Source organism: Onthophagus taurus, chromosome 7 (genome assembly GCF_036711975.1).
Source record: "Onthophagus taurus isolate NC chromosome 7, IU_Otau_3.0, whole genome shotgun sequence".
In the NCBI taxonomy this organism is placed as follows: domain Eukaryota; kingdom Metazoa; phylum Arthropoda; class Insecta; order Coleoptera; family Scarabaeidae; genus Onthophagus; species Onthophagus taurus.
Window position 1 is genome coordinate 4561672 of NC_091972.1, and position 13010 is coordinate 4574681.

The window sequence follows — 13010 nt, forward strand, 5'->3', positions numbered from 1 at the left end:
AGTTTATTCTTTAGTTGATTCACTCATTAGCAAATAAGTATGTACTCGAAAATAATTTACCATTTTATAGATCTTTAAAATCTGATAATGTGGTAGAAAATCATGATGACATTGATATGAAATTATTGGTTTTATAAATGTGTTTCAACATCTATAAAAAAGTAATGAAGTCGTTTTTTTTGGACACAATTATGAAAAAATTTTTGAAAGTTAATTTTGTTAAAAATATATAATATAATCTAATTTATATATAACTATATAATTATAGTTATAATCTAATATGTAAAACTTTGATTATACCTAATAGAAAAACTTATTGCAAAAGATTTAGGGTAAGTTTTTTGTGCCTCATGAATAATTTGTTAAAATGGAGCTAAGTTATTGTTGCTGGAAGGTCTTCAATTAACTTGAACTAATCGGAAGTTAAAAAAAACCTTTAAAAAAATAATTTTCATGTCTATAATTTTCCAAAACATATACTACCGGTTAAATTTAGTGCAAACACGATGGGTTTTATCCTAAAAATGATCAAAATATGATCATTTTAACTATAAAACATAACCTAAAACGTCAAATAAAAATAATCATTCCTCAAAGGATTTAAATATTACCAATCCATATTTGTATTCATTTCTCATGATTTTCCAATCTATCTGTGTAGATTACTGTTAAGAAAACGATAATTTTATTAATAACATAACCTCATTTTTTAACTGTCAAATCAAAATTATAACTTGAATTAACTTCCACTGCAATTCAATTCAGGTCTTCCTCCTATCTGTATAACCTTCCGGTATCCTTATATTCTTTAGTCACAGCATAAATTGTTGATTTTCCAACCACTATAAATAAAACATTGTTATTTAACCATTGTTAATTCTTACAACATTTATCTTACCAACAACTTTGGCAATTTTATAAACAATATCGGTCGTTTTACAACATCTTACGCTTTTTCCGAGTCGAAACTTGTTGTAAGTTAATTGAAAAGCTTTAGATTACAAAATAAACATGAATCGTTCAAACGTCAGTAACCTAACCTACAAGTTCAAAGTGTTGTCAACAGTTGTCAAAAATCGTCTGTCACGAACAAGGTCATTTTGGATAGAAATTTAAAATATTCCTCAAGGTTTAAAAACAAGCTATAAAAAAATAAATATCAATTTGAATGATATGCGTGATAATATACTGGAAATATTCAGAATAGGATGAAACAATAAGATAAAGGAAACAATTTAAAATTTTAATTTTACACTAGTGCCATCTTTTGTTGAGTAGCTGTTTTAAATAAACGATAATATTTAAACTACTGTCAGAGGTTAGTTTGTAATTGTCATCTTCAAGGTTGTTAATAAAATAATGATCAATAAGACTAATTAACTAAAACTAACATTAATAACTTCAAATATGTTGTGTACTGAATGTATAAATACTAAGTAAGGTAAGGAACATCAAATAATGTTAATGTTATTAGTTATTAGATAACTCAGGAGGTCAAACTACCTCCTGGGTTTACGGATGGCTAAAAATATAAAACTTCTTTACCGGGTATTAATCCAATTTACTTAAAATGTGCTCTGAAATAATTTTGTTAAACTGAAACTTATTATAGAAAAAATTATCTGCATTATTCATATCATTAAATTAAAAGAGTTATTATTAGTACTTAAAAAATTCATTAAAAAAAGAGGTTAACCAACAAGATTTATAAATCACAACCCCTTAAATTTATAACAACACAACCCTACTAAATAACTAAAAGGACTCAGCGTGAAAGTACTTGGCACACAATCTCAGCAGTGGGTGCGGCGCATTACGCATAAATCCAGTTTAAATGAAGCGAATTTATAAATTCCGGATTCAGAGGGGTCCGAGGTGGAGATGAAGAAGTAGTAAATCTGGGCCGTTTCGTAGGGTGGCGGTTTGAAACCGAAGGGCGTGAGTACCACCCCGGGGTGCGGGACACAATGTTTACGGTTAATCCCGACGCTATTTATCAGAATTACACGGAAACGCGCGCCGCTACCTCGCTGAGAAAGATGAATGAGCCGGCCTCGGAAAAATGAAAATATGATTCCGAATCATTTCTCTACCCTGACGGTATTTAAAAGAACCCGGGGGTGTGATTAATTACGAAACCAAAAATGGGAACGGGTAAATTAGGAGGGTACGCTAATGTCACGATCAGATTTTAATGGATTTTTGAGAGGAATCTAATTACGAAAAATCGTTTTAATTTTTTTTTAAATTGTTTTCAGTTCCGCCGGAACAACCAACGATTTTGGATAAATGGGGGAGACAATTAAATGGATCGGTTGGACCACACCGCGAAGGCGATGATATAACATTAACCTGTAGGACTGTTGGTGGTCACCCCGAACCGGTTGTAAGATGGTTAGTAAACGGTTTAATCGTCGACGATCAGTATGAATACAACGCCGGCGATGTCATTGAAAATCGATTGGTTTGGCCTTCGGTTTCAAGAAATCATTTAGACGCTTTATTTACTTGCCAAGCCGTTAATACAAAACTAACAGAACCGAAAGAAGCTTTGGTTATTTTAAATTTACAACGTAAGTTTATTTTTTATCTAAAAAGAAAATACTTCATCATATTTTGTTATTTTTTATTTATTTTTTTTTTTTTTCAGTAAAGCCTCTGACGGCTCAGATCCTGAACACCGTAAGCCCTTTGGTGGCTGAGAAAAGATACGAAGTGACCTGCGAGTCGGCTGGATCTCGCCCTCCTGCTATTATCACTTGGTACAAGGGGAAGAGGCAGCTGAAAAGAGCCAAGGTAAGCTTATTTATTTGTTATGTAGGGGGAATCATTTATGACGTAGCCAAGATATTTCAAAATTTTAAATAAATTCCTTAAATAATAATTCTTAAATTCACGCCAAATCAAGTTAAGTTCAAAACACATTTAATCGAAACAGGTAATTATAAACTGCAATTGTAGATGCAACTAGATAAATATAATTTTAACATTCTAATCTCTATAAAATCTACTTTTAAACAGTAATTCACAGAAATAATACATTGTATTTAATGTATTTCTCTCATCGCAGGGTTATTTAATGGCGATTAAACAAACCATTAGCATATAAAACGTGAAATTGGTCTTTCTCATTATTATTTATCACATTATTATTTCATAACAATAGTTTAATGCGATTTGGGGTCGCCTAAAATGTGTGCTTTATCTTTTATGTCAACGAAACAATATTTTAATAACGGATATCCGCTTCCGTAACTTCGGAAGTTCCGCATTATTTTTAAGGTCTACTTCTGCATTCGTTTATATTTTAGCGCACGTATAACGGAACTTATAGCATGTACGAAGACGTTCTATGCGAGGTAAACGCGTTGTCCCAATAGATGATTTCTATTATCTTATTCTCGCTACAATTTGACGAGAATAAGAATCTTAGACTGTCATTTTTAGTCAATAAAATGAAATCTAAATATTTAAATTAAATCCTGACTTAAGGATATTATATCATCTTATCTGTTTCTGATTTTTTTGATTATCTCAACTATCAGCTATAAGTACTGTTGCGACTCTCGTTCATAGATGTCGTTAGTGAGCGATCGAAGGGACACACGTGTCGAGTTGTTACCCGCGAAAAGGGATCAGTCCGTTACGAGCAGCGATGACGGACGCTTCCAAGCATTATATTTGAGTTAAACAAAATAAATTAAAACAAAAATAGAAGCTTTTCATTCAACTATATACAGTCCACAACATTTTGGTCCTACGAACCGGATACGGGAGCAGTTTTCCGAAGAAATTGGTTATTACATCATCATTTAACGAACATTAGGCGCCATAGCCGCAGCTTTCGAGCCGGTCAAGGTCAGTCCTTTTTCTTTCTTTCCTTATCAGTCTTTCATCACAATGGAAGATTTACTCAAGAAACGAACTCTTATAAAATCTAAAATAACGAGATTCGAAACATTTTTAATCAACCAAGCAAACCAAAAACCAGACGAATTAAAGGTTAGGTTGGATAACGTTGTTAATTTATTACCCGAATACGAATCCATTCAATTCAAAATCGAATCACTTGATTCAACACAAGAAAGCGATAGAGAGGTATTTGAAGATAGATTTTACGAATTAGTAACAGAAGCTCGTAAGATTCATATTAGTTTTAACCCACAATTGGATACCCCTAGAATTTCTACCACAACTAGTAGCAATGATAATTCAACCAGCAATAAATTAAATGTCAAATTACCAAAAATCACCCTTCCAGAATTTAACGGTCATTATGAAAAATGGCTACCGTTTATCGATGCGTTCAATGCATTAATACATGAAAACGATGATTTGAACAAAACACAAAAGTTTTGTTATCTCAGATCGTGTCTAAAAGGTGAAGCGTCTTACGTTATAGACTCTTTGGAGGCATCCGATAATAATTATACCGTAGCTATAGAGCTGTTAAAAAACCGATTTGAAAATAAACGGATAAACGGGTACAAGCACACATTCGAGAATTATTTGAGTATTCAGCAGTTCAGCGCGAATCTCACGTACACTTGCGAAAATTAATTGACCATTATCAAAAACACATCAGATCGTTAAAAACTTTAGGTCAACCAACGGAATATTGGGACACCTTACTAATTCACTTAATTTCAAATAAAATCGATACAAAATCTAAGCGAGCATGGGAAAGTTCTATTAAAACCAATGCAATACCAGACCTCAAACAGTTGTTTGACTTTTTGTCTTCGCAGTGCATGATTCTTGAATCAGTAGAAAGAAAAGATAACAAATCCAACACAGTATCTTGTCTCCTTATAAATAAACCGAAATGTAGGTTATGCGACGAAAACCATGCATTGTACCAATGTAAAACATTTTTGGATTTGACACCAAAACAACGCCTCGAAAAGGTCAAGAATTTTAAACTTTGCATCAATTGCCTTAAACCCGGTCATATACACGGAAACTGTAAACTAGGTAATTGTAAGAAATGTGACAATGCTCATAATACCTTGTTGCATTTTGAAAAAAGTGACTTTTCTACTGCACGTTCTTCTAATCCTCCAACGACAAGTGTGGTATCTGCACATACGATGAACAATAACAATGAATATGTTTTATTGCCTACAGCTCTATTATGGGTAAAAAATGCAATGGGAAATTTAGTCAGATGTCGGGCTTTAGTAGACTCCTGTTCACAATCAAATTTTATTACCACTGAACTTGCATCTAAATTGAATTTACAAAAAACTAAGGTTTTAGCATCCATTAACGGAGTTAATCAATCGAACTTTAATGCATCTACTAGAACACAGACAGATATTTATTCATTAAACACCATTTTAACAAAAAATTGTCATTTTTAATAATTGATAAAATTACGGATAAGTTACCACAACAAAAAATTGATAAGGAGCGATTACAAATACCTGAAAAATTACAACTCGCTGATCCTGATTTTCATAAACCCAACAGCGTAGATATTTTGCTAGGTGCTTCAGTTTTCTTTGAACTACTGTCAATAGGACAAATCAAATTGAATGGAAATGAAGGACTCATACTCAAAAAAACAAAACTGGGTTGGATAATAGCAGGGAATATCCCATTTTCGTTGAATTGTAACTCTTGTTTTCTAATCACTCGTAAAACCATTAATGAGAATACTCCATTATTGAAATCTTTAGAGAAATGTTGGGAAATCGAGGAATCACCGAAGGTTAACCATTTATCTCCTGAAGACTTGGAGGTTGAGACTCACTTTCGTAACACTAATCAAAGAGAGACTCAAGTTTCGTTGCCATTGAAGGACAATCCTCAAATTTTAGGTGAATCCTATGATATTGCAAAGCGACGTTTAATCTCATTGGAAACCAAATTCGCAAAAAAATCAGAATTGAAAACAAAGTACGTTAAATTTATGTCTGATTACGAGTCATTGGGTCACATGTCTGAAGTTGGAGCAGATGAATTGGGAAAATCGGATGCATCGAATAAAGTACTAAATTACGTACCACACCATTGTGTTCTTAAAATGTCTAGCACGACTACTAAGTTGAGAGTGTTAGTGTTTGAAGCGTCCGCAAAGAAATCCGCTACTAGATCTATTGATCATGATTTTTATATGGATGATCTATTGACGGGTGCAAATACTGAGCAAAAGGTATTGCAATTGAAACAGGAAATTTCAGGTATTTTGAGTCAAGGCAAGTTCAAATTGCGAAAATTTAATTCTAATAGTCACAAAGTTAATAATCACACTGAGTTGAAAGATTTAAACTTGATTGAAGCAAAGAATTTAATGTATGCTAATTTAGAAGATCTAGCTAAGGATCCTGATATTTCAAATTATTTTCGTGACAAAGGGGTTATTTGGCATTTCATTCCCGCAAGAAGCCCTCACTTTGGTGGGATTTGGGAAGCTGCGGTTAAACGGGTTAAGTATCCTTTAATGAGAACAATTGGTGATGAAAGACTAACCTATGAGACTTTCTCCACAGTTTTAATCCAAATTGAGTCAATCCTAAACTCAAGACCTTTACTTCCTTTATCCTCTGACCCTCAAGATTTGGAATTATTGACTCCAGGACATTTTTTGATTGGCGCGGCCTTATTGGCAGTTCCTGAAGTAGATGTTTCAGCAATTCCTGCTAACCGATTAGCAAATTACAAACAACTCCAAAAATTACACCAATCATTTTGGAAAAGGTGGTCATTGAAGTATTTGCATACTCTACAACAAAGGACGAAGTGGAGATTCTACCGAGAAGATCTTGTCAAAATTGGAAGTATGGTTCTGCTTAAAGATGACAACCTCCCCCCAATGCAGTGGAGAACAGGAAGAATAGAAGAACTCCATCCTGGTCCAGACGGAAAGGTTCGTGTGGTGAAGATCCATACTTCAGGTGGAACTGTGTCTAGAAGTGTACATCGAGTTTCTGTTTTACCAATAGAAGAACAGTAACAGACTTTATATATTATATTTTCTTAAGTTTCTTTATGTGTTATTTTTTTTATCTTTTGAAAGATAACTCTTTCAAGACGGGATTTATGTTGCGACTCTCGTTCATAGATGTCGTTAGTGAGCGATCGAAGGGACACACGTGTCGAGTTGTTACCCGCGAAAAGGGATCAGTCCGTTACGAGCAGCGATGACGGACGCTTCCAAGCATTATATTTGAGTTAAACAAAATAAATTAAAACAAAAATAGAAGCTTTTCATTCAACTATATACAGTCCACAACAAGTACCATGACGTGCATTGAACCAAGCAAGCATAATCCATAATAAGATCTAGTCTAGCTATGAGAATATGCTATTTTAGTATTAAATATGCATCCTGATGTCTTCCATCACATTATCCTTCCATCATTCTTTGCTCATCCTCTAGCTCTCTGTCTCTGTTGTGTCCATTCTACAATTCTTTTCACTCTTCTGTCTCCTTACTTCTTTTGCAGTTATCCTAGCCATGCTATTCTCTGTGCTTTTATGTGTCATACTATGCCTGTATCATCGATAAGCTGATCCAATTGTTCACCAATTGTTCACCAATTTATTTTCATCTCCTGTCGACATGGTCCATGCTTAGCATCCATATGTTGTTCTTGGTCCTATAATAGTGCGATAGATCTTGGGTTTCGATTGTTTGCCTAGTATTTTATTCGTCATTAGGTATTTACAAGCATAGTAGCAACCATTCCTGTGTTTGGTCGATAGCTTTTGGTGGGTTCTGTACTCATCCTGTAAAATTTCTTCTGCTTCTGGTTCTGGTTTATTTTGTAATGACTTCACTCCAATATTCATCATACTCAGCGCTGTTGAATCTTATGTTTTGTTGTATATAAGTATTTTCTTTTTGCAGCATTCTTTTGTATAGATCCTGTGTAGATTCACATTTGGCGCCTCCATAGGTTCTAGAGTTAGAACAAGAATCTGATTATGTCGAAAACAACAGATTTTCTTTTGTTAATAAATTAATTAAGTTTGACGCTGCAATGCGCTAATCGGTAACTGACCATATGCATCCTGTTTATCGATATACATAGTTATTCAACCGATGTTACTTTGTGTTCGTGATATCCAGATGGCAAGGTAATTTATGTATTAATGTACACATGAAATACAAGAATGAGGTTGTGCAAAATGAACTAAGATTGGAAGGAAGTTATAAGTTCAAGAAATATACATATCAATTTACACATAAATTACCCTGCCCTCTGGCACCACGTACACAAACTAACATCGGTTGAATAACTATGTAAATCTATAAACAAGGATATGCATTATATATTGAACGATGTAGAAACAACACAGTTTGATAAATTTAATATTTACATGATCAATATCGGCAACAGGTGATTTAACTCTTGTATACCATCTTAATTCATTTATTCGATTGTCGTCTTTAAGGGAATTCTTCAACGTCAGTGTAACGACTCTTTAGTAGACCTTCTTTATACGGAGTACTGCTATAATCCAGTTTTATTTCATCATAACTTTTATAGTTTGTTTATAAAAATTTGTGGGGCGAAATTAATTCTTATTACTCCTAAATCACACTGTAGAAAACAAAATTTCATATGAAAATCAACAAAAACAAACAGAGCTGTTTTAATAAAAGAGAAATATATTGTTAAAACTTTCTCGAATATAAACACTTGAAATACCAATATAAACCCCATCAGTTTTCAATTGAGCTGTGGCCCAGTTTTTGATAGAGTACGTTTGTCCATTTGGACATTCGTCTTAATTAAATCTCGATTAACGCTATAAAATCGATCGACTGGCGTTATGGCGAATCCCGCCCGAAAAATATTCCGGGACTCTCAACCTAATGAAATTATATTGAAAAAATAGTAAAAACTAACCAATTTCGTTGATAACAATAAAATAGTGATTGGAAAATCGAACGAATAAAATACTTGGAACTTTTTTTAAAAATATAATTTTATATAACAATTCCGGAGTTTTCTGGGAAATCCCCGTCGACTATTCAACGCTCTCTTTGTCGAAAAATTAATGGCACCGTACTTTTCATTAAAATTTCTTTTCCAGGACGAGGTCCGGGAGAACGTAACAATAAGCGAGCTGAACTTTGTTCCCTCGACGGAGGACGATGGAAAATCCATAACGTGCAGGGCAGAAAACCCGGACGTCAACGGCCTGTACATGGAAACTTCATGGAAAATAGACGTTGTCTGTAAGTACAAGTATCATCGCTCTATTATCATTATATATCCATTGAAACCCTTAACGAAACCAAAACACGAACGTTAAAATGGAGATAAAATAAGGAGGTAATTTAAAAATAAAAAGAAATCGAAAACAACCCCTTTAAAGATAAATGTGAAAACTTTCAAGATTAAAAAGCCCACTTTAAGCGCGGAAACGTCCAAGTTTATCCGTGTTAATATGAAGCATTGTGCTCGGGTGATTTATACGGTTTTGAAAGAGTCTCTCTTCCGAAGCCTCCACTGACAATAGGCCCTATTGTTTCAGACCCGCCGATAGTGTCTTTACAACTTGGAAGTACACTCAATGCAGACGACATTAAGGAGGGGGATGATGTTTACTTTGAATGCCATGTTCGCGCGAATCCCCAATGGAGAAAGTTAACATGGCTTCACGATGTAAGTATTTTTATTTTCTTTTATAAAATTCTCATCACGTTTGACTATACATATTTATGAGTCTTCTATGAGAATATAAAGATCTCTAATTTCTAGAAATAATTATTTTCCACGCAATACCATTAATTATCAACCCTCTTCGTCTCGATTTCCTCCAAATACAGATTGACAGGACAAAATTACATCCACATAGGAAATCCGCAATTCTCGCCGCCACCAATTCTACTCCCCATCTCCTTCTGTTTGCTCATACCTCATTAACTGAAGCTGCCCTTTTCGAATTTCTCCCCCCCTTTTTTTTCTTTATCAATCCCGGCGTGTTTTCCACGAAGAAAGCGATAATGGGGGGAAACGCGATGGCGGCGATTTGTTTCCGGTGAGCGTCACCCCCGGTAATGATTTTTATTCGATTCCTCGCGGGGAGAATAATAGACTATTAATTTTTTTCGCAACGGGGGAGAGAAATTGGCGAAGCGTTTTCCTTAAAGAGAGAGTGGAAGAGAGATACGGGAAGGGTTTAAAAATGGGGATATGAAATTGAAATGGGCCGCTAATGCCGCGGCGGGAACCGAATTATCCTAATGGATCCTCCGAGCTCTTTGTTTAATTGAAATTGTGATTAATGTCCCGAGCCGCTGCGATTGAGGACTTCGTTAAGATGACGATCAATTCTTTTTTTGATTTTTATTTTATTTGGATTTTTTTCGGTCTATTTCTTTGACAGGAGAGCCCCAATTTTTTCGCCCACCTAATTGAACATAACAGGCAGTTCGTATCGTAGCGCGCCACGACATCGGCATTACTTATTATAAATTAATTTCCGATGCAAATTACAGAGTAGAGTCCCTGCCAACAGCGCCCGCGTTTATAAAATTATTCCCTGCCATGCAATCGGCGAACGAACGATGTGCGGTAATAACGGTTTCCTACTTTAAGCCACTTCAGCTTCCGTAAAAGAAGAAAAGAAACCTATACATTTTCGTAGTAGCAAGTTTTCAACTTGATTCTACCTCCTCGAAAATCAATCACTTTCCTGTGACAACCCCAACGAGGATCGATACTGATTAGTGAGCTGCAAGAAAGTTGTTTTCGATCTTTCTAACTTTCTAATTAATTCATTTACGGTGAGAATTTAACGAAGACTAGAAACCGTTCGGTTCTCTTATTGATTTCTATTCAAGGCGGCATATTGACGTTAAAACGAGGTCAACGATCACGGGAATTTGGGCCAATAAGACCGATTAGCTAACCGCAATCGTTGGATAATATTTCAACGAAAGCTATGGTTTTTCAGTCTCTTCTAGAACCGAGTGAGGGCCATCGTTAAAATTGCGGTTTGTGATTAAAGAAGGAACGGAAATCGGGTGGGGTAAGAGTGGAATCCCTTTACCCTCTTTCCTCTCTGTCTACGTTTCGGCGTCCAACGTTGATCGGAAAAATCTCCGGACGATAATCTTTTTGCTCGTTACGCTTTTTGCAGACCACAATTCCGCCGGCAGCGTTCGACGTCTCGGATAATTAAAGATAATCCGTCTTTCCCGCATTTGCCATCGAAAGGCATGTGTCACAGTCTGTGCGATAAAGTCACTCACATGCGGGACTGATGTAATTGCTTTAAGATTTTCTTTTATTCTTCTATACAATCTTTTATTGTTTTCAATCTTACATCAATACACTTTACTGTACATTTCATGTAAAACTACAGTTATTGTTATATATACAGGTGTCTCAGCGAGACCGGTCATTAGACGTTTCTGTGGTTCTGGCCAAAATAAAAAATTGAGAATTCAAACTTAAGTATTATCAATTACGTTCTCTTCGTCTAAAATATTTTCAGTTTTCTAGCACTTCTGGTTATACCGGAAGTCGCCACCTACCTTATTTTTTTAAATGGAACACCCTGTATATTTTCACATATTTGGATTTGTCTGTTTTGAAGGTTTATAAATAACTTTACTTTTTGCAATTTGATTCGGCCGTTCTCGAGTTAATCGAATTTTTCTAGAAAAATCTGCTCCAGCGGACATTTGTTCAAAAAATCATTGAACACTCGATTTTTGAGATATCAATTTAGGATTCAGAACATGCTTAAACAACATGATGGAGTATGTTTTGGTGCCAAGAACGGCTGTCTAGATCGTTTGGTCACTTTACTATGGACACGTTAACTTTTCGAAATTTGGAAGCACCATAACTTAATTTTTTTAAATGGCACCCCCCAAATTTTATTACTTAGTCGTCTTCGGCGTCTCATTTTACATCTTTTATACTCTATATGTCCTATGCCTAACATTAATAGTTTGAGAAATAATTAGGGTTTTTTGAAAAATGCTCACATATTATATTATATTAACCTAGTGTGCCATGGAAAACAAATGTTTAATGACTTATTGACAAACGTCAAAGTCTGATTTACGTTGTTTGATGCTTGTGAGTCTAAAACCAGTTAAAATGGACATTAATAACGTAAATAATGTTTATACAAATAAAGAAATCCATAATTTATGAAAATTAAATCCGAAAATTATCCGCATTTACCTCCGATGACAAAAGATAAATTTAAAAGAATAGAAGCAAATTTTTTGCATTTTGGACGAATTAATCACGTGTTAAACTGACAAAAAAATGTAGTAGATAATGCAACGGAAGAGGTGAATGCCTTGGCTTATTTCGAGCCCAGTCCCAACACCTCAATTCGAGCTGCCAAAGAAGATCTAGGAATCATACTACGAACTTTGTCGCGCTTTTTATGCATAAAAAATAAATTAAGAATTTCTTGACTTGTGTAAATATTACTTTCGTTATTGTTATCGATTTTAACTCTTTTCAGTACTAATATTAAGGGACATAACAGATAATTATTTGCTCACATGCATCAAGTGACGTAAACAAGTGAGTCTTTGACAAGAACCCATTGAGAAGGCTTGTTTTTCATGGCACACTAGGCTAAATATCCATATGATATGTGTGCATTTTTCAAAAAACCCTAATTATCTCCTAAACTATTAATGTTAGGTATGGGACATATGGGATATAAAAGATGTAGAATGAGACGCCGAAGACGACTAAGTAATAAAATATGGGGGGTGCCATTTAAAAAAATGAAGTTATGATACTTCCAAATTTTGAAAAGTTAACGTGCCATAGTAAAGTGACCAAACGTTCTAGATAACCGTTCTCGGCACCAAAACATACTCCATCATGTTGTTTAAGCATATTCTGAATCCTAAATTGATATCCCAAAAATCGAGTGTTCTCCGATTTTTTGAACAAATATCTGCTGGAGCAGATTTTTCTAGAAAAATTCGAATAACTCGGGAACGGCCGTATCAAATTGCAAAAAGTAAAGTTATTTATAAACCCTGAAAACAGACAAATCCAAACATG

The 13010-nt window shown here is 34.6% G+C and overlaps 1 protein-coding gene and 1 long non-coding RNA gene across 2 annotated transcripts in view; one reads left to right on the forward strand and one right to left on the reverse strand.

The window, feature by feature from the left end:
• LOC111429548 (sidestep II) overlaps positions 1-13010 on the forward strand; it is a gene marked incomplete at its 5' end in the record, with an annotated part of 126699 nt that overhangs the window by 79036 nt on the left and 34653 nt on the right. Inside the window, 4 exons of the mRNA XM_023065492.2 lie at positions 2259-2573; positions 2651-2796; positions 9049-9193; positions 9493-9623. Of these exons, the coding sequence (XP_022921260.2) occupies positions 2259-2573; positions 2651-2796; positions 9049-9193; positions 9493-9623 (737 nt within the window). The remainder of the gene's footprint in view (positions 1-2258; positions 2574-2650; positions 2797-9048; positions 9194-9492; positions 9624-13010) is intronic.
• LOC139430901 (uncharacterized) lies at positions 340-1070 on the reverse strand. Its single transcript, XR_011641257.1, has 3 exons — positions 899-1070; positions 612-842; positions 340-562 (listed from the first exon to the last, which is right to left on the reverse strand). It is a non-coding gene; the product is annotated as an uncharacterized lncRNA (long non-coding RNA).